We start from the raw sequence: 22,935 nt of genomic DNA, 5'->3' as shown, positions 1-22,935 counted from the left end.
GTGCACACAGCTTGGCTGCTTTAGCACACAAAGTATATCTGTCTGTCTGTCTGTCTGGTAAAACAGTTTTATACTACTACACAGTTGGTTTTAGAAAAAAAAAGTAAAATTGCCCTTTCCTACTGTAGTATTTCTTTTGGTAGCTAATGTAAAGGTGTGTGGTTCTGTGCCAGTGTGTGCAGGGTTTTGAATGCTTGTGTGTTGTTTGTGGCATTGTACCTGGCGTCTGGACAGCGTCTCTCTGCGTTTCGCAGGCATCTCGTAGACCACCTGTTTCCAAAACTTAGAGGACAGCTCATTGCTCTTAGGACCCCTCCACTTGATGATGGATAAAGCCTGAGAAGACAAGAGATTATTTAGTTGTCTTCTAGCTTCTCGTCACCTGGTGTCTAATGACACCCTTCAGATCACATCATTCCTCTCTCCCCCCATCCCACTCTCTCTATACCTTGATTGTATGTTTAAGTGCTTCCACCTCTTGATAGTTAATGACATTCTTCAGATCTGCACACTCAATCATGATCACCTGGACAGAAACACAGAGGTAAAAGTCTTTAAGAAGGCAGAACAGAGCAACTCTTTAAGGCAACTCTCCTTATTGTGCAAAGTACTTCACAAATTCCTCAAACATGTTAAAATGTAACCAAGGCAGATTTAGTTACTTCCTGTTTACTTCTCCAAATCATACCTTGATCTCCCCGGTAACCAGCATGGAGTGGAGGCGTGTCTCTATCTGGAAGATGCTCCACCCTCTTTTGGCGACAAACTCTGGAGTCAAAACGATGATCAAGCGTCTGCTCTGCTCCACGCTACGAGCCAAGTCCTCGATGTAGGCTGGCAGAGAAAGACAGGGAGACAGGGTTAAAGCTGAAAAAAAAAAAAAAAAGAGTGTGAAGACAGTTAGAGAGGGACGTCTCTTAGAATCAAGTGAAGATCAAAATATGTCGGTGCCTTGCAATCTACTTGTCAAAAATAAATATAAAAGAAAATAAACAGTTGCAACCAAAATCTATGGGATGTGAATGGGCCCATTATTGTTTTTGTATCTTCAATGTTTGTTCTTTTTCTTTACATAGACACAGCTGATTAAAAGGGACTGGCACAAAAAGGAAGGTGACAAAGTAAGACTCTGCTCTTTACATTGTCACTTAAAGGAATGAATTAACATTTTCGGAAATAGTCTTACTTTACGTTTGACATGAGAAAATTGATATCAATCTCATTTCTTTAAGCATGGAGCTGGATTAAGAATATGGCTAGCCGTTTAGCAAGCTTCACGAAGCTTCATTTGGCCAGCACATAAAAGCTAAAGGGTGAAAAGCTAGCCTGGCTCGGTCCAAACTGATAATCTACACCAACCAGCACCTCAAATGTTGACTAACAACATCTTATGTCTCATTTGTTTAACCTGTACATGAGGAGCAATGTAAAAACAACACTTTGTGGTTATAGAGGGAGTTATGTGCTGTAACTATTTCCTGGCAAACAGCTGGGTGCAGTGGACTGCACGGCATCTGGAGGCGTTTGGTATATATAGAAAAGAGCTTTAGTGCTGTTGCTGGGTGTATTCCAGTTTGTTGCTTAACTTGCCTAATCCACCTTGACTTCTGCTATGATATATGATCTTATGTAACTTTCTGTGATACACAAAATGCAATAAAATGCGCTGAAATAAATTTTTACTGTAGGTCCAATATTTGACCAGCTTTGCTTGATGGCTTTTTAAAGAAATAGCTCAATATTTTGGTTATTCACAGTAGTGTGTGGTACATTAAGGGCAATGGGACGCCAACCCTCCTACATTTTCAATTGTGAAATACACATTTTAAATGTAAGTTGTTACTCTCACATAAATCATACATTAGCCTATTACAGAAGCATGCAATGATTAATGAAGAAGTGCTGCCTACAGTCTTTGTCTGTGTGCTGAAGGGCGTACTTGTCTCCTCCAGACTGAGGTATGTGTGTAATATGTTCGGATTTTCCTGGTGGCGCATAGTTCAAAGGGTTGTACTTAGTGTCCTCATTAATTCATAGGTGTGTTTTGGGCGTAACATGCAATAAACCAATCAGAGAGTCATCTCCCATTCCCTTTAAAAGCCAGGCATGTTTGTACCTTGGCGCATTGCTATTATGATATTAATATAATATTTTTTATTTGTAATCTTTTGCATGTGTGTGCTGTCCCTGTGTGTGTGTAACAAGCATAGTGTGAGCGCGCTGTGCACGAGCCTAGGAGCATTTTACTAATTTGCTGTCAAAATAACAATGAAATGCTGCGCTATTGACTTTAGACCATGTTTTTGTTGGCCAATGGCGCGATCACTTCCCGCTGCAGAATGTACCTGAACACACCTCCCTGTAAGACCAGCACGCCCATGGGCGCAGGTGCATTTGCTATTTGAACGATGCGGGCGCTGGGTGGGAAATTGACAACTATGTTGGTCTTAAACTAGCAAAGACACCGGATGCAAGATAGGGCCCTCAGTGGTTTCTGTGACATGAGAAATACTTTCAAAATACAAACGTTTAAAAATACAGAAACGGCCAAAATACACAGCTACCATTATACCTACAGGGCCGTGGCCCCACCTAGTGGAAAATTCACCCCAGGCCACAGGTTATTCATGTTCAATGGGCTTTAGAGTTTTGCCGATACACAACCATCAGCTTTTACTTATAATTTAGGAAGATGAATGTGGACTCGGGGAGGTAAATGGGCCGACAATGAGTTGTTAAAAAGTGAGCAAGTCTGAGGTTGAGCTGTATGCGTTGATTTACAGCACGAGTCAATACAGAGCCAGTTCTCCGCACTTTTAAATGATTCCTTTCATCCTCACTGTGGTGCTGTTGCTTCACACCGAGCCCAGCGCAAACACCATCTTCCCAAACTGTCCCATTTCCAATTATTCGTTTGAGACATTGTCAATGGTTTTTGGAATGTGCGTCACTGAAATGGCTCATTATTTCTCAAATGTGTAGTTAGCGACAATGTCTGAACACTGTGTGTTCTGTGAAAAACAGATTACCTCTCTTTGTGTGTCTCTCTCCCTCCACCATCTCTTCACTTGCTAACTAAATTAATGACAGTCACTCCAACAACACATTGCAATTTCACGCTCAATTTGAGGGGCACAAATAGTACAGAACATCCCAAAATTCAGTCCATTTCTTTCTCTTCTCTGCTTTGCTTTTCCATCTTTCTCTCTATCTTTCTCTCTCGTCCTCACAGTTAACCTCCCCTCCTATCTCCCGCCCTTCACTTCCTCTTGCCGCTCTCTATTTTTGAGGATTATGTAAATCAATTAAATGAAATAAAACAAACCAATGACCCCGTCCCCACCTCTTTCTGTTTCCGCTGTTTATTTCTCGCTCTCTTATTAATTTCGGAGGGCTAATGGAGCGGATAATTGAATAGTGTATTTTAGGTTGCATTGCCATGTTGCTCTGTCAATGGCTTTGGTACGCATTGAATATGCCCCTCTCTCTGTCTCAGTGACTCACTCATTCATTTTCACACTCCGTAACCTTTAGTTCATATGCAGCTTAGAGTAAGTTATGCGCGTTATGCACAGTGGACATTTGTTTTTTAGGATGTTTTCAGGGCACAGAGAGGAAGCCTCATTTTTGGAAGAAATATGACTTTCTTATCTGTTTTTAGGATGCCGTGTTGTGTGTGTTTTTGTCTCGAGTGTGTGTCAGGAGGGGGCATTATTTTGGCTCAAGGCGATTCATTATGAACCATGTTTAGGTAAATTTATTTATGTATTTTAGGAGGAAATGTTAAGTAGTGCAAAGAACAGTAGTTTCCTACTTTCTTGCCACATTATAAAGTTATTTCAGCGACTACATTCTCTTTTTAGGAAGTTTTTTGGACAAGTTGAGCCAGTGTTCAAACTATACCTATATACTATATATACCTATATACCTATATACCTATACATTATCAGTAAAGTCCAGAAGGAAAAAAAAAGATCAATTTTATAATATCTGGGATACTGTTGATCAGGTTTTGATGAAACCTTAGGAAATGCTCTGTGCCACTGCTCTGCTATCTGAAACTACAGTGTTTGGCTTAATTATGACACAACCGTGTTTGGAAAATTGTCCATATTTGTGTTACAGTATTTCAGACTCGGAATAGAAAACGTACAGGAATGTTGCTTTTCATTGCTCCATTTCTGATGTGTTAAAAAGTTAAAAACTGTGGTGATACAACAAGCTTAATTCTTAACCACTTGGCTAAAAGGCCGGATGGGTCATTTTTAAGAGTTGTAATGAGTGCTGTTGTTTTACATTGCATTTGTACGTTTTGATAGTTTGTTTTTTCGTTTGAACCACAAAACATAATAACGAGAAACCACCTGTTTTTCGTTTGTCGTTTCAAACCAAAAACAAAGAAACGGTAAAAGAAGAGCCGTTCTCCCGTTTTTGGTTTCTGAATCCAAAAACGAAAAACGACTAAACCAAATTCAAATAATGGTCCGATTTTGGTTTTTTGAAATTCCTTTTTTCATTTCTCCGTTTGAATCTCTACATTAAAAGAAAGACAGGTTGGCCAAGTGACCCGGAAGTAATAGTAAATATAGCCTATAAAAATAAAAGCCAAGCTTTTAGGACGGTCATAATATGCAGCACTAATGTTATACCAGAAAAAAAGAAGAAAAAAATCAATCAATAAATAGGCTTATATAAACCTGGACCGAAAGAAATATGTTAGCAACAGTAGTTTATTACAGCAATTTAATATCGTGCCTATCCACGTATACATCACCAGTCACGTTTAATGAGAGCATTGTTTGGTTCAATACAGTTGGTAATAGTTAACCTAAGAACTTATTGTGTGTGCAGAGTTGTTACTGTTAGCACTATATTATATAATTAAATTAATATTTAATGTGGTTTCCACCGTAATGGACCAAACTGTTCCCCCTTTCTACCAGCAGGTGAATGACTGACTATTGTGTCTTTGGTAACGGTTTTAAATCAAGATTACTGATACAGATGTATTTATTGTTGTTCATTTCATTTGGTTTTTGATTTTGATTTTATTTGCAACCTAGTTATCATCATCATCATCATTCACCCCCAGCCCAGAGTTAAACCTGCATGCCCTTCTGTTTTAACCTGATTCTAACACGGCTATCAGCTTCTTAGCAGCTCAGACAACAAACTCACATCAGAAATGTCCTAATGTAGGCCATCTGGCCAAAAGAATGATTTACCAGTGTGCTATATACTGTGTGAATCTTTCTTCTCTATACACATTCCAGTGTGTATAACATACAACACTCCCGTTGTGTCATGCAAGTGAAGAGAATCCATACAAGTCTTAAACATTTGAATAAATGTTTAAGACTTCTTTAAGAAATCTACGATGTGCTTTTCCGGCAACTCTCACTACTAGCGCAAACAGGTGTCCTCTCTGTGACCCCAAAACAAAGGCGCTGATTGGCTGATCCCTGGCTGAAACCACATTAAATATGCCCACCGGACCATTATTTGAATTTGGTTTAGTCGTTTTTCGTTTTTGGATTCAGAAACCAAAAACGGGAGAACGGCTCTTCTTTTACCGTTTCTTTGTTTTTGGTTTGAAACGACAAACGAAAAACAGGTGGTTTCTCGTTATTATGTTTTGTGGTTCAAACGAAAAAACAAACTATCAAAACGTACACGGACCCTGCACAATATGAGATAAGATAAGATCGATTTTTATAATCCCGAAGGAAATTTGTCTTGGACAAACAAACAATATCTGCTGTTTAAATGATTCAACACAGCAAAGAACATACATACATACATACATACATACATACATACATACATACATACATACATACATAAAGTACACAGACTGCTGCATCACTCTACATGGACATGCTCATGTTGCATGCAGAGACTGGCCACTAGCCAACAAAATTGCACACTGACCTTTGTACAACACATCATAATAGTCTTCATAATATGTGCAGAAATGTTATGAGGAAAACATCACGTTATTGCGATTGCGATATGATTCATGATATTGGAGGGAATGATCATTTTTGTATCATTATTCTCATTTTTATTGAAAAATATCAAAATTGAAACTTTTTGTTAAATGATTATAGTGTGATTTTTGCGAGGATCTGTACCAAACAAAGATGATTTCTTTAGTCTCTAAGATATGATTTGTCTCTGCAGCACCACAATACTTCATTCAGAATGGTTTGACACAGATTTGGATATTGCACTAGTCCATATTGCGATTTTGATAAAATTGCGATTAATTGTGTAGCCCTAATTTGCATGTAGAATTGAATGTGTGTGTGTGCTGTGTGTGGCAGTCAGAAACACAGACAACAAGGTGGAACATATCGTGCTAATGAATGTAATGTAAGCTAATGAATGTAAGTCAAATATTCACTTTCCTCTTGGCTCTGTTTTTGGTCCCCACCAACTCCTCAGGGAAATATCTGACTCTTTACCTGCGAAATGCTGGTCGCTAACTTTGTCTGCTGTTCGGTTTATTAAAGCTTGTGCGTTAAAATCAGCTGCCTGTCGTGGCAAAAAAACAAGTGTTGATACGAGCGGTCATACTGAACCATACAGTATGTGTCAAGCTTCAACCAAAACAATGAGCTAAAAGATGAGAGTTGGGTGATAACTACCACCCCTTTTGCACTATACGTCGTTATTTAATGCATTGTTCATCAGTGGTGGAATGTAACTACAAGTACATTTACTCAAGTACTGTACTTTAGTACAAATTGGAGGTACTTGTACTTTTCTTTTCATGCCCCTTTCTACGGTGGCCCTGAAGTGCAAATCACAACAGCAAATAGAAAAACGCAACGCCAAATAGGAAAACACAACGGCAAATAGGAAAACACAACGGCAAATAGGAAAACACAACGGCAAATAGGAAAACACTTCAACAAATCATAAAAGACAATGGCGTGTTTTCCTATTTGCTGTTGTGTTTTCCTGTTTGCGGTCGTGTTTTCATGTTTGCTGTCGTGTTTTCCTATTTGCTGTTGTGTTTTCCTATTTGCCGTTGTGTTTTATGATTTGCTGTTGTGTTTTTCTATTTGCTGTTGTGATTTGCACTTCAGGGCCACCGTACCTTTCTACTCCACTACATTTCAGAGAGAAATATTGTACTTTTTACTCCACTACATTAATCTGACAGCTACTTACTAGTTACTTTTTTACAAATTAAGACTTTTGCACGCAAAACATAAACAAAAGTTTATAAAATATGATGTTTTATCATAAATTAAACTACCCAACAATATAACGGCCTTCAAGTCCAGCTGATATGATTAGCCGATTAAACAGTGGATTGACAGAACTGTTTTGATCGTTTCCAGTTTCTAAAATGTGAGGATTTTCCTGCATTGAGTACTTTCACTTTTAATACTTTGAGTACATTTTCATGATGACACTTACATACTTTTACTTAAGTAGCATTTTCAATGCAGGACTTTTACGTGTGAACAGAGTATTTTTACAGTGGGGTATTAGTACTTTTACTTTAGTAAAGGATCTGAATAATTCTTCGACCACTGTTGTTAATATAAAGATATTGATCGTTGCAGTTTCAATGATCCTCCCTATTGTATAAATCTCCAGGAAAGGTGCACATACTGTATGTGCATGGACATTGGACACAGATACATTGATTACATGTATGTGATAAACAGCTGTATAGAACAGATGACCCTCCTGACATTCTAATCTAAACGCTCCATTCACTGTCCCTGCAGCGGGCAAGGCCAGAGATGATTTTAATAATGATGGATGGATGAGTGTGTGTGTGTGTGTGTGTGTGTGTGTGTGTGTGTGTGTGTGTGTGCTGAGAATAACTACAAATCTGTTTATCACAGCATCTGTTTTTTTCCTCATACTCTCATACTCTTATTGCATGTCAATGTCTTGAAGTTATTTCATCATTAAACAATTTCACAGTGTTCAGTGTATTTTGAGAGTACAGTATATACATTTGTGGTTGTAAGCATCCATAGGCAAGAGCTAAAATACATACTGTACTGTAATCCACATCCCGTCAGCATCCAGTGTAAATTATCCTCAAACCTTTAGTATATTTGTAAAATAAAGGGGTGATGGATATACAGACGGACAAGTAGATGGTGTGTGCCTACATGTGTATGGCAGTGTTTCCCCCTTTCTGTCTGTGTTCAATATGGAATTGTGTGTCTGTTTGTGTGTGTGTGTAAGGTTACAGCATTGACAGATAGAGCAATAAAAGTCATATTTCCCCCTCCAGTTGGACAGAGTGACACATAACCCCAGAAATGATGACAAAACGGTATGTGTGTGGGTGTGTGGGTGTGTGTGTGCATGCTGTGGGCTCAAAATTTGTAGGTGTGAAAATGAGATCAAGGCATAAGCTACAGTGTGAAACACACGCTTCATAAGAAATTGAAAACATAACAAAGTGTGTGAAACAGTGTCTGAAGTAGAGCGACACTATAGTGTTGTGTGTTGTTGCCTGCCTGCGTGTGTGTTTGTGTGTGTGTGTGCATACATGTTACATTATTCACAAAAATATGTGTGTCGGTTTGTAAGTGTGTTATGATGAAGATCCGCATACATTCTTATTTATTCTGACAGAGTGATACATTTTGGGTATTGGGGGCTTAAATGGCCCATAGAGAGAGAGAGAGAGAGAGAGAGAGAGAGAGAGAGAGAGAGAGAGACAGGATGTGTGTGTGTGTGTGTGTGTGTGTGGTAGCAGGAGGGGTGGGGGTAGGTAGACAGATGAATAGATAGATGGATACTTACTGCTGCTGGGTATTAGATCTCTGTCTGGTATAAACAGCTTGTATCCACAATGTTTCTCTAAAACATCCGGCAGGATCTCCAAAGCAAATGTTTCCTCATCGCTGCTCATCCTGCTAGGGAAGAGAACAATAATCATGACTTCAGATACAAAATCAAATAACTTAAATGAGCACCTGGTGGTGGCTGAAAATGCATTTTCAGGTGTTAACATAAAAACAAACAAAAAAAACCTGCTGAAGCAGGGACGTGGTTAGCTTAGCACACAGACTAGGAGCAGAGGGAAACAACTGGCCTGGCGGACAGAAAATATGCCCACCAGCACCTCTAAAGCTCTTCAAATAGCACATTGTATCTTTAAAAAAAAAATCTTTACACAAACAGAAATGTAAAAAAGATTTAATATTTTATATAATAATAAAAATTATTATATTCCATATATTTTAGGCCAAGTAACTATTTCTTGACCAACAGCAGTTATCTATCTGGCCAATACTTCTCCGGCTAAAGCCCAAGCAGACATCTGTCACAATTGTTGCAAATCTGTGCTATTTGATTAATTGTTATGGAATGTATAAATTATTACAACTCAGTGGGAGCCAACTGAGTTTCAGTGCTGAAATTCAGACAAAGAGTTCTAATTATAAAGACAATGACCCACAATCCATTTTTTTTTAAACATATATTGTTGGAATGGAATGGAAATGGAATTTCTTTTGAAATAAACATTAAACTTGTAATACAATAGAATATGTCTTGGGCCAGGTTATAGCAACAATTGCTTATTTCCACCTTTAGTCCCTGGGCAGGTATGAGAATTTTAAAAGTTAAAATTTAACAGGACTATATATGATGCGGTGTCAATAGTAATTAAAAACAAGCAGTTTAGCAAAATCTTGAGCGTACGTTCTGCGAGTGCGCGAGACGTAATACAAAAAAATGTGCGTCACGTGGGTCTGGCTTCTCCAGCCGATAGTAATGGTGGCTTGTTCGAAATACGATCTCGTATTTTACGAAAATAACCACGTCACAACTCCGTGACTGTGGAACTTTTTTACTTTAAGCAATGGAAGCTGTTTTAAATCTATGTTTAAACAGTCACACGCCTTTAAAGCAACACTAGAGAACTTTTCCCGCTTCGGTCCCCCTACAGGTTGGAAGCGGAATTGTCCATTACATTACATTACATCATGCAAGTTTGCCAATCGGGTAGCGGATCTGTAGTTCGAATGAGACATAATGAGACATTACAACAGCGGAAATGGACAATTCCGCTTCCAACCTGTAGGGGGACAGAAGCGGGAAAAGTTCTTTAGGGTTGCTTTAATGTCCAATGCACATGATCGAGGTTAGCAAGTCCTTTTCATGCTGCGATTCTGAACTTGAGACAACAATGTTAGCATGATACAAAAGCTTTGTTTAAAGAGCCCCTATTAAACTCCTTTTCAGTATCATATTTGTACTCCTGGGGTCTCCTAGAATAGGTTTACATGCTTTGATGTTCAAAAAACATATGTTTCTCATACTGCCCATTGCTGCAGCTCCTCTGCCTGAAACACTCTGTCTGAACTCTTGGCCCGCCTTCCTGAAAAGCCTAGTCTTTTCTGATTGGTGAGCTGGCCCACTTTGTTGTGATTGGTCAACCAAATCCAAACGAGCCACTGGGCGGGCTGTGCTTGCTCAGGCAGCACCTATGGGCAGCACATATGAAAAACTGGACTGGCTTTCTCAATCAGCGACATCACTAGTTGAGGAATTTCAAACAGGAATGTGGGCGAGGCGTTTCAGGCAGTTGAGATAAAGTGCTGTCTGTGGGAAAGAAAGCTCCATTTGGAATACAATGTGTTTTTATAGGACTACTACAGTGTATTACATACACAAAAAACTATATGACACACGTAAAAAAGGGGAAAAAATCATGTGGACAGAGACAACTGACCTGCCCAAACAGTCAAGGTCCACTTTAGTGTAGGACAGATAGCCATCATACTCCTTATTATCTGTGAAGAGAGAGACAGAGTTAGTGAGAGAACTTCCCCTTCATTTTAAACAGCATCACCTGAACACATCCTGAAGATACTTTCTGATCCTCCTACATCTGGGCCTAGTGGAATGGAATGGAAATGGAAATTGATTTATTTGAAACAGGGACAATGCACAAATAAACATTAAACTTGTAATACAAGAGAATATGTCTTGGGCCAGGTTATAGCAACAATTGCTAATTTCGACCTGTAGTCCCTGGGCAGGTATGAGAATTTTAAAAATAACAATTGTAAAAAGAAATTGGACAGGACTATAGATGATGTCAATAGTAATTAAAAACAAGCAGTTTAGCAAAAACAAAAACAGGGGCACCAGCAGCCCACTCACTCTCTCTCTCCCCCCTCCACAGCACACACACTCAAACAGAAGCAGCAGCTTAGGCATATTAGAGTACAATCCAACTCTAGACTGTTAGAATAATTTACATTATCAAATAATAAACAGGACCACTGAAGATATATCAAAGTTCATTTCACTTGAGAACCCAACAAGGAGGCTGTACAGAATAGTACAGACAATGACCTAACGAAAAGCTTTCTACAACAACTTTTGTAATCCAACGTAGAATGTGATAAAACTCTATAGTCATAATAAAGAGTCGATGTCGTCAGTTATCTCAGTCAAGGAGCCCTGTTCTTTCCTCAGCATCACTCCGTGCTCCAGACAAGGACAAGACAGTGGCTCCCAGATACCAGATGGCGACAGCAGCAACAGTGTTTTGTCTTGTTATAATGCAAACTGTTTTAATAATAATCAGAGACATTCATTCATACACTCATTCATACACGGATTACACACACACACACACACACACACACACACACACACACACACACACACACACACACTTACGTATATAGTATCTTATAGATGTGTGCAAACTTGCTTACTCAACAACCAACTCTTTGTTAGGCATGATGGAAACAAAGGGAATCAGTAATTCACCTCTGGGGCACGAGATATTGGGAATACCCTGCTAAGCAAATCAGACTGACTTAGGATGTGTTTGAAATCAATAATTCCCATCAGTACTACAAAATTAAGTCTGTAATTTGCTTTCTTCACTTCTTTCGTTTTCTTTATTATTACTGTTTTCTATTATCGAAAAATCGCTTATCATTATCCCATCAACTGATGGAACAAAACACAAAATCAGTCTGTTGATCACTGTTTTGCCTTTTTCTTGAAACAGTGGAAAGAGAAGAACCAAGACAGCTTTTCACAGTTTTAGTTTGTGTCTGGCGACTTTGCGTGTGTATTTTACAATGATAAAATTAATGTTTATTTAAATGGAGCCTGGTGGGTTTTACCAATAGCAATTTTTTTTATGTTTTAAAAGAAGAATCTTACTCTCAGAAAGGCTGTAGAGATCTTTTCTATAGTGTTGTCAAACACTTACAACAATAATCTGAGCCTGTCAATGGCAAAACAAGCACTTTTGTGGACGTAAATTGAAGGTGCACAATTGCCCAATAACATTATATTGTATAGGAAAATAGGGTCCAGGTGGAAAAAAACCAAAGGTACCCTTTAAGTGTAGACATGACTGAGTGTAATTGTTGTGTATCTTTTGTTCTTTGTATTGCTTCAGCAACAGTTTTTATCATAACTAACCAATGGCATTTCTATAAGTACTCGCACACACTCATTATCGAGTGTGAGTGTGTGTACACCAGAGGATGGATACCCGAACAGAGCCCGACGGGTCCCGAAGGGTCCCGATGGTACCCGACGGGCCGGGTCGGGTTTGGACAGATATTTAGAAATGATGTTCGGTTCGGGTCCGGCTCGGACATGAATATCTTAATTCCTGTCGGACGGGCCCGATCCGCACTTTAGTGTACGCAGCATTTCAGCAATGAGTTGGCAACATGGACATTTTGCAGAAACCTCTGTATGCCCTCCACTGTTCTCTTGCTGCTGTCTTCCATGTTTGTAGTTCTCTGCTCTTCCTGGTACAGTATGTACTGTATATCAATATAAGCCCTGATCCTGTTGTAAGTTGCCTGCTGCTGGTGTACGATTGTCCCGAAGCAAAAGTGAGCACACAAATGGGCTTACCATCTTCCGTTTCATCACTTCCAAAGTGTCTCCTGTAGCAGAGCATGATCTCCAGGTTGTAACACTTATACAGTGCTGTGAGGACTCCCAGCAGCAACAATATGACCCCCAGACCACCAGCCAACTCCAGGCGATACATATCTACAGTCAGAGAGATACAGCAAAGGGGAGGGGTGGAAAAGCAATCAATGAGACCGTACAGTATGTCACAAACACACACACACACACACACACACACACACACACACACACACACACACACGTAAGACATGTTAATATGACCACAGAAACACCCTGTTTGTCAAGAGCAATTATCTTTGTAATTATGTAACTTTCATTTGCTCGTACAGAAATTCCCTTTGGGCCTGTTCTCTTCTGCAGGGAAATCAGAGGTCAGAGGCTGAATGAATTTAACAGTTTAACATTTGATGAAAGCTTCATTAGGCAGTATTTTCATGTCAACATTGAGTGACATGACTCCTTGTAATGTGAAACGGTTCCATGTGGAGTGCCAGTGCAATTACAGTAACAGACCACTCTGCAGCTCTGCAACGCTTAGCAAAGCCAAAGTTTGCAGACCAATCCAGTGAATACAGGACTCAATGGGTGGTAAAAAGAGGACGTTTGAAATACCCATGTTGTTCTGTTTCTGTTGGATATGTAAGTAAAGTAGGCAAACTGTTTGCTAACTTGTTTGATAACTTACTCAGTTTATTTAAAGTGCTCACATTATGCTTTTGGCTTTTTCCCTTTCCTTTGTTGTGTTATATATCTTTTTTTTGTATGTTATAGGTTTACAAAGTCCACCCCAAAGGGACTTACCATCTCCAACAGAAGACACTGTTCACAAACTGCTCCAAACAGCTCTATTGTATTTAGGGTTGGGCACCGTTTGAATTTTTACGATTCCGATGCTGAAACGGTACTTTTAAAACGATTCCGATTCCTAACAGATTCCTAAACCGATTCTTGAAAAACTGAAAAATGACATCAAAGAAAGGCTCTTTTATGGAGTTTTTTTTTTTCATTGAAAATTATTATTTATTGACGTTCGTTTCAGAGCGCGTACAAAAAGCCGTCTATCAGCAGTAATAGTAGAGTCCGTGTCGGGGGAATAGCGCGGACACGCACTTCACACCGCGAGCGGGCACGTGCGCCACTCGGCAGAAAAGGGAGAAAGAAAAAAAAGAGTCTGCCGCTGTCTGGAGCGACAGAGGGAAAATATTTCAGTCGGAACCGAAATGAGGAACCGAAATTTGCGTTCTAATCCGGTCCAAATACTACCGTTTGCGTAGGAACCGGATCCATAGTGGAACCGGGCCACTTTGTAACACACGTTATGAAGCAGGGGTTGGATGGGTCGTGGGAATGGGGGTGTTTCATTAAGAATATTATTATTAGTGTTTTTGTTGTTGTTATTAATAATTGCTCAGACTTGCAGAAGAAAAGATTTGACACATGGCACTGACAACTCAACCAAATACAAAGTATTTATTCAATTTCTGCATGGTGTGTGTGTGTGTGTGTGTGTGTGTGTCTGTGTGTGTGTGTTTGTGTGTGTGTGTGTGTGTGTGTGTGTGTGTGCGACAGAGGGAGAGCTTTTTTTTTTTTGGTTGTTGCTTTAAATCTTGCCCAGATACAATAGTGCTAGTTTCTGATTGGCTATTGTGTAGCCCCTTTTTTTTTTTGATTGGCTGATAAGTGGCAGGCTCAACTAAGAACTCCAGGGGAGACGCACTTGATTCCTGCCGGTTCAGGCAGAGAAATTTTGCCCGCTGCGGCATATTAAATATATTATAAATAGTTTTTCCACTTGATGAATACAATGTGTGGCGGGAGTGCGTGACAAAAGACCGAAATGAGTGACTGTCACGCTCAATGCGTGACACTTGAGAGCCCTGTAGTAGTCCTTACCTAGCTACTGAGCGTGTGCGACTCCCAACAAAGATGGAACAGAAGTGAGATGTCTCACTCTGTAGCTAAAACAGAGAGCTCAACACACAGGGTGAAAAGAGGAGCTGCAGCAATGTGCAGTACAACAAAAATATGGTGTTTCTTGAAAATTAAACCATGTAAACCTATTCTGATATAACCTCTAAATACAATTATGAACCTGAAAATGAGCATAATGTGAGCACTTTAAAAGAATGGCCCTTCATTGATGTCAGTTTCTTTTGCAATTTTTGTGCACTCCTGTCCTGTCCGTTCTATCCAATACTGCCATATTAAGCTTTAAAACAAGGGTCTTTAATGTTGTTGCTTATTAGGCCAATGACCCCTTAGCTTAAAGAGAGATAGAGCAGGGGCCCCTGACTACTCACATTGTATAAAACTAAGTTACATATTAAAGGTGCCCTGCCTCACAAAACCGTTTTTTATGTCGTGAATGTGAAAATGAACTGCTACCTCCTCTGTCAGCTCTAGCCACTGAAAAGAAATAAGTGGAGAAATCAGGCCAATTACAAAAGCTGGTCAGTCTGAAGTGGTGTTGCCTGAGCTCATTACTATTCATGAGCTCGCCCAATTGCGGTGGGTAAAGGATGCTGATAGCCAGGCTCTCATTGGCTAGCTGCTAGCCAATCGGAGTCAAGCAGCTTAGCTTTTTGAATATTAATGAGAACTGGCACAAACCGAGCCGAGTCTTCCTGCAGGGTTTCAGCCTTCACGCTAGAATGGCTTGAAATGAGGTAACCAAGGCATTTTTTTTCCACAAAAAATGTTACAGAGTCCATGGTATAACTTCAGCCATTACCACAAAGTAATAAAATATGTGTGGCAGGGCACCTTTAAACTGGGCCTAAAATAGAGCAGCCTAAAGCCTTTACACAAACTTTATTATGGTACATACCATATAAGCTATTAGAATAATAATTGTTGACGTTTTCATATATTTTATCCATCATGTTTTAATGTGAACCATTTGGTGGCCCTCCCTGCAGTAACTCGGGGGGCCCCCAAGGGGTCCCGGACCCCCTGTTGAAGATATCTGCTTTATAAGAAAGCCTATTAACTTTTCCTGAAGAATGGCCACCACCATGGCCACAAGTGGCATTTACAGGAGAATAGTAAATGCTAAAGTGGAGGGAAACAATACAGCGGAAAGTCATCAAAATGACTCAGTAAAGTCAGTGTGTTGAATTGAGCAATGGCGTATTTATTTCTTGTGAAAAAGGAGCAGGAAGTGATGTGTTATGTTAATGTGTTATTTCTTCTTTCAAATCTAACCGTCTTGATTTAACAGTATACTTTTGCCTTAACAGAAGATTTTTCAGTTAAGGGTTATTGTCTTCCCATAAATGTAGTCCTGGATGCTTATTGAAACATTGAGGGAAGCATAGCTCTTTATTGGCAGTGGGGAAGTTAACCCAATTCACATTTGCCAAACCAATTATACTTCATCCTTTAAGCTTTTTTTCTTGTAAAAGTAACGCAGTGTGCTTTTTGGAAGTGTTTTCAAACTGTAAATTTCACATATACAAGAAAAATGCTTAGAGGATGAGGACCAACTAGTTTTGCACATAGGCATAGGGTAAATGATCCCACCTCCGATGAAGAGCAGCACACAGCTACTTCTCTAAACCTTTCAATGGGAAGCATCAGAAACTGTTTCGCACGCAGGCCGCAGACAGGGATGCCGTTACTGCAATTGTTTGTGGTCTATGTTGAGATTTAGTGATGATGCTTTTTCTGCAAGTGTTTGGTGATGATCTCCTATGTTGTGAGTTAAACTGGAATTGACAAAAATAAAAGGAATCACCTTGGTCAGAATATAAATTGGCAAAAGACACAAAGTATGTTGCCTTGACTGAGCGAGACAGATGACCTCACGTCAGCATGTTAGACACACACACACACACACACACACACACACACACACACACACACACACACACACACACACGGTCTCAGATTGTGTGTGTTTGTATGTATGAATGATAGTGCTATCATAGGCAATATGAGTGTATGGAAGATTAATGGAACACTGCTGGTGAATGACACCATGGGAAATATGATCTATTACTATCACAAACACACACACACACACACTCCAACTCATCTCTTCCCTATGACTTTTCCTTGAAACCACTTCATTTTAAAACTGGTGTTTTATTAATTCAACATACAGAATATACACAATCTTGTCTGATTATCAATGCAGCAGAAGTGAATTTTTTTAACTAAACTGAAACGTATCCCCTAACATGATTAAAACCTCCAGTGTGCCATCGTAACTCTAAGGCGGCAGTCAGCAGGTATTTATTGCCACCTTGGAGCACATCGCCACCTACTGGTCTGGTACAGTGTCACATGTACAGTAAAGATCGGAAGGGAGGAGGAGAACATATCCTGCTGTCATCTGTTTTTTCTTGGCTGTTACAACTTCATTACTTACTACACAGTGTGTACTCCTCCCCCTCTAACATTCAAGTTACTGATTAGGCAGCATCACAGCAGTCAAGTGAAGAGTGTCAAAGCTAGGCAGACAGACTATCATATACATTTTAAAAATTAACTGTATGATTTTTATAAATTGCATTAAAGGGTAGATACAAAAAGGTACAAAAAGATACAAATCTATTATATATCTATCTATCTCTGATCACACAGCAAATCCCAGTGATCAGAATCTGAAACATTTACATTACATCAGACTCAACAGTTCAACTGTTGGTTCCTTTGTTCTCTTGTCAGTTTAGTGATGGTGTGTAATAGCAACAGTCAGTCTGCAGCCGCAGTGCCTGCATGTCAGTGTAAGGACTCCCTCTGTTCCTTTGACATTTCATACAACTGTCACTCTGAAGGCACCAATCAGAGCTGTAGTGAGCATAAAGGCTCACAATCATCAGCTGTCTTTAATAACAATATATTACAGTACAAGTTATAGTAACTGCAATATTAAAAAGGTTGTATTGTATAATACCAGAAATGGTTAATTTCAGAAAAACACTTATTGTTATTACTGATGCATTAAAATGTAAGCAGCGTTTTAATGTTGGAGTTGTTCGAGGCGGAGCTAATTTTTACTGCTTTATATACTGTTGGCCAATATATTTTATACATGTATCATATGTTTTGTCTGTAGAGTAATGTGAAGTAGAGTGGAGTAAAACGTAGCATATTTTCCTCCAAAACAGTGGTTCCCAAAGTGAGGTGCAGGGACCTCCAGGGGACCTTGAGGGGGTTCCAGGGGGTCCCCAGCAAAAAGGGGAATCATTCATTTACTCACTATAATTCCATCCATTAAGGTACACAATGACAGAATGTAGAACTGTTTTGGTCATGGGTTGCATACACTTTCTGTAATAAATCCTATCAGATGGGAGACCCTGGGACAAAATCCTGGGAAATGGGGGTCCGTGGTCTAATTTGTGTCAGTTTAGGGGTCCTTGGGTTTGGGAACCATTGCTTTAAAATCTTGTGAAGTAGTCAAGTAAAGTACCTCAAAAGTGTACTTAATATTTCCACCACTTTCTTTCACACTGAGTACGTTTACATGCAGACCAATATTCCACTATTATTCCGAATATGATACAGGTCACGTAAACAGCGTATTCCGGTTGGATATTCTGATTAAGGCCTTTTTCCGAATATAGCATTTTTCCCGATTAAGACGTGGGATATTCCGGTATTTTTCGGGTTTTAGAGCCATTCTTTGGACATGTATACAGCGCATTTGGAATATGCATCTCAATTTGTGTTTTTACCGCAGTTTACGGCCTCTTGCCTGTTTACGGCTTACGGTCAGCTCTGTGCGTTGCTATGGTTGCTCTATACAAACCAACCAGCCAACAGTTTGCCAGGCTGCAGACCCGATAAGAAGGAGAAACACAGCTACTTTTAAACATGATCAAAGACCTGGATATCAACAGGTTTTTGGATATGCGCACACATCGCTACGCCGACCTTTTCAAGCTGGTTGAAGGAATAAAAGAGGGACGCTGTGTTGGCACGGTCCAACAAGCCAACGCTGGAAAACTTTGAAAAAAATTGTATTTTGCACGGCTACATGTAAACGGGAATATTAGTGGAATATTAATTTTCATTAGCCATGTAAATAGCTTAGTCGGAATATCGTCATTTTCGGAATAATGGCAAAAAACGGAATATTATGTGCATGGAAATGTAGTCAGTGTTCTGTACGGCACTGTGGGGAAGGTTTGTGATTTTGTAAAATGCTTAGATGCTTCAAATGTCTCAAAACCAGCAGTTTTTAGGGAAGTTTTCAAAAAGATGGCTTATTGTTTTAAAACAGCATGGTGATACAGTAGCAGCCTGCACCAACATTAAAAACTCATGTTAAGACCTTCCAAAATAAGAGCTGAGGGGGCAATTCTTTTTTCTATTTTTATCTTTTTTTGTGTTGTGCCAGTGTGTTTTTTTTCATTGATGCATTTCAATTTTGTGGTTATGTCCTGTATTTTGTTCTGTTTAATTATTAATGTCTTTTCATTTGTGCAAATAAATAAACCAAATTGACTGTGCTGTGCCATATTATCATCTCATGCATGCTATTAGCCACCTGGGGACATTTGTTTCTTTAACACCTGAGAAGCTCTTTTTTCTTTTTGTGGTTGTATTATCAAACTGCGTCTCATTAGATGGAGAATTTTAAGGACTGAACATATGAGCCTTCTATTTAAGCCCGTCTTGAAAATATGTAGTGGGTTAATATCGATCTACCTATTTTCTTTGAAATAATCTCCCACAATGCACCAATCTTTTTACAGTATGTCATCTGTCTGAAGTTACAACATTTCACCAGTAGACGTCTCTCCAACTCTACTCTGAGCTTTACTTACACACAGAGACACAGTATGGTAGAAGGAGGTGGGACAGCGACAGACTGGGGGATAGGGAGGTAGGGGGGTGGAGGGAATGGCCGTCCGAGGGGGGAAGAAAAATAGTAAAATTTAACTAATTACCAAATATTTGCTCTGCAGTGAAGTGAACTCAAATTGCTTCCATTAGTACGAGACACATTTAAAAAGAACCTCTGCTTCTCTCTCCATCTCCGCCTGCCTCCATCCATCCCTCTCTCCTTCCCTCGTGTTCCTCTCTTCCTCTCTCTGTTCTATCACCACTCCCCACCCCATCTATCTTTCCCAGATATTTTCCATTAGTAATGAGTCACTTAACGCCATATCCCGATATCAGTGCACAGGAAAACGGGAGCGGAATTTTGAATGTTGAATTTTAATTATGCTTTCGTACTTATTGGGCGTACAAAGAGAAGTCAAAAGGTAATGGTCGACGCATTTGTGGGGGAGGAATGCGGAAGGAAATTTGAATGAGATTTTTGACGTGACTTTTCTCCCTGCTGTGCTATTTGTCTCTCTTAACAGCCAAACACACCTTGTTGAATTCCACAGCCTTTACGCTCTTTTCTCTCTGTCTTTGTCTTTTAGTTTTCGTCCACTGGCTTCATTAGAAAAGCATTTCGCATCTGTTGCCAAAGCAATTTCTCAAGAAACAACAATGATGATGAAATAAAAATAGATATAAATAAAGTTTGTCTCCAGACGTACCATCTGTCGCTTCTTTCATCGGAACCATGAGATGCTAAAATGCCTTGGAATGCAGTTTCTTTGAAGGCAACTAGAAGCTGAAGAGAAAAACCTCAGCTTCTCAACTTCTCTACAAACTCCAGTCGACATAGATTTTAAATTATATTCTCGAAATCGAGTCAGCTTTTAAGCCAACACAGAGAAGAAGTGTTTGCGACACCTATGCTACCAGTGGTGGAATGTGACTAAGCTAAGTACATTTACTCGGTACTTGTACTTAAAGGTCCTATGACATGCTGCTTTTTGGATGCTTTTATATAGGCCTTAGTGGTCCCCTAATACTGTATCTGAAGTCTCTTTTATATAGGCCTTAGTGGTCCCCTAATACTGTATCTGAAGTCTCTTTTATATAGGCCTTAGTGGTCCCCTAATACTGTATCTGAAGTCTCTTTTATATAGACCTTAGTGGTCCCCTAATACTGTATCTGAAGTCTCTTTTATATAGGCCTTAGTGGTCCCCTAATACTGTATCTGAAGTCTCTTTTATATAGGCCTTAGTGGTCCCCTAATACTGTATCTGAAGTGTCTTTTATATAGGCCTTAGTGGTCCCCTAATACTGTATCTGAAGTCTCTTTTATATAGGCCTTAGTGGTCCCCTAATACTGTATCTGAAGTCTCTTTTATATAGACCTTAGTGGTCCCCTAAGAGCACCTCTGGAGTGCTGTAAACTGACTGTACTTGCTAGTAAAGTAAAGTAAACAAACTTTTAAGAGAACTCCAGTGATTTGGTCCATTCTTTGATAAATAATTATCCTAACAGTGTCTGATTAGACCTTTTACTCAGATCTGTGTTGGCATACAGTATAAACACTGACATCTCCCTCATTCACCCGTTAGTTTTGTTGTTCCTTTCAGGGCGGGACAACTCTCCCCCTTGTCTTTACTAGAAGTTTATGAAAGATGGCGACCTCACATAACCCCAACATAACTCCACCCAGGGGTGTAGTCAAGTCCACCTTTGTCGAGTCCAAGACAAGTCCAAGACCAGAGGCCTGTACTACGAAGCAAGATTTGGCGTTAACGAGGTAACTTCAGGTTCAACCCAGGGTTTTGTGTATCACGACGGTGGATCACTTGTTACTGGGTTCAATCGCCGTGGTAACTTATGCTGAACACCTAACCCGCTCGGGAGCAGGTTATGTTGATTAGAGATCAACCGGTGTAAAAGCACCGCCTACTGACCAATCAATACTGGATTGATAACGGCGTCACAGCGTTCTTAGAAGATCCGGTGGAGCTTGGTGCCCGGGGGGAGAGAGAGAGGTGCGCTCATAAAAGTTAAAACATTTAGAGGCCGACAACCCAGTTAACATTCCCTGATGGGTATTTTTATGAAAGATATAGATTTTCAGCGGAGGGAATTACGTATAGGCTATTGGTCGGCTTCTTGAGCCGTATGTTATTTGCTCTCACGAGCACTTACGACTGCCAGGGTTGCAACTGAAATAAAAGGCTAAAGCAACAACAGTTTATGGAAAGCACAAGTGTAATTATGGTCAGATCTTGTGCCTGACTGATGGGGAAGTGATATTGATAAAAGCGTTGCGATTTACGCATGTACAGTGTCGGCAATTTTTTTTTGCCAGCTTTCCTTCCTGGGTTAGGAAGCAGCGACTGTATTGCGTTTTGCCTGTAAAACCGTGTCTGTGTTCTTCATATTTATCTTCTTATGTAAACTATGCGGCTCTGGTAGATGTTTGCGATTGGTCGTGCTGCGCAAACACCGCCTCTTTTATGTGAACGCGCGTCGCTGGATTGGGAAACCCTGGGTTGGTTGAACTAGTTGTTAACCACCGTCGTGACACAGGTTATGCGGGACCGCGGTTGTTAGGTTAGGTGAAGCTGGGTAACTGAAATAAATCCTGGGCATGTTGATCTTGATTCGTAGTACGGGCCTCAGGACTAGTTGAGACCGAGTCAAGACCGAGTCCAAAGAGATTTGAGTCCAAGTCAAGACCGTGTCCAAACGAGACAGAAAAAAGACCACTTACTTAGCTATTCATAATTTATGTGACGCGAGAGACAGTTTATCTTCTATTTAAGATCGGACTCAAAACCTGAGCTGCTGCGTCGAGGACTGAGCCTCTGCATATGGGCGCCCGCTCTCCCAGGTGAGCTACCCAGGCGCCCACTCTATTATTATGTTAAAAATGCAAGTGCAGAGTACAACACTGTAGGATCAAATTAGGCCCTATTTTATACTTACTTCACCTTTTAGATGCTCACTGACATTGTGTCAGTGGCCAAAATGAAAATGATTGAAGCCTGATGATTGAGGTATATGACGCAGCCAGGCATATATCAGGGGACCAATGTTAATGCCCGTTCTAGATGGATTTTGAATTAAACCAACACCTGTTTTCTGAACAAGCGCACTTCATCAGTGGTTTTGTTTTGAAAGAGGAAGTTACTTTAGAAAAAAAGCATATAGTGCTGGACTCGGTCGAGACCAACTAGAGTATTTGGCAAGTCCGATG

At 39.9% G+C, this 22,935-nt stretch overlaps 1 protein-coding gene across 1 annotated transcript in view; it reads right to left on the bottom strand.

Moving 5' to 3' along the window:
- Positions 1 to 22,935, bottom strand: part of LOC144524676 (X-linked interleukin-1 receptor accessory protein-like 2) — a 449,564-nt gene that overhangs the window by 5,759 nt on the left and 420,870 nt on the right. The window contains 6 exon segments of the mRNA XM_078261101.1: positions 220 to 336; positions 449 to 526; positions 689 to 834; positions 8,788 to 8,897; positions 10,724 to 10,784; positions 12,892 to 13,032. Of these exon segments, the coding sequence (XP_078117227.1) occupies positions 220 to 336; positions 449 to 526; positions 689 to 834; positions 8,788 to 8,897; positions 10,724 to 10,784; positions 12,892 to 13,032 (653 nt within the window).

The sequence above is a fragment of the Sander vitreus genome, chromosome 10 (genome assembly GCF_031162955.1).
Source record: "Sander vitreus isolate 19-12246 chromosome 10, sanVit1, whole genome shotgun sequence".
Classification (NCBI taxonomy): Eukaryota; Metazoa; Chordata; class Actinopteri; order Perciformes; family Percidae; genus Sander; species Sander vitreus.
This window is presented reverse-complemented; position numbering and strand designations above follow the sequence as displayed.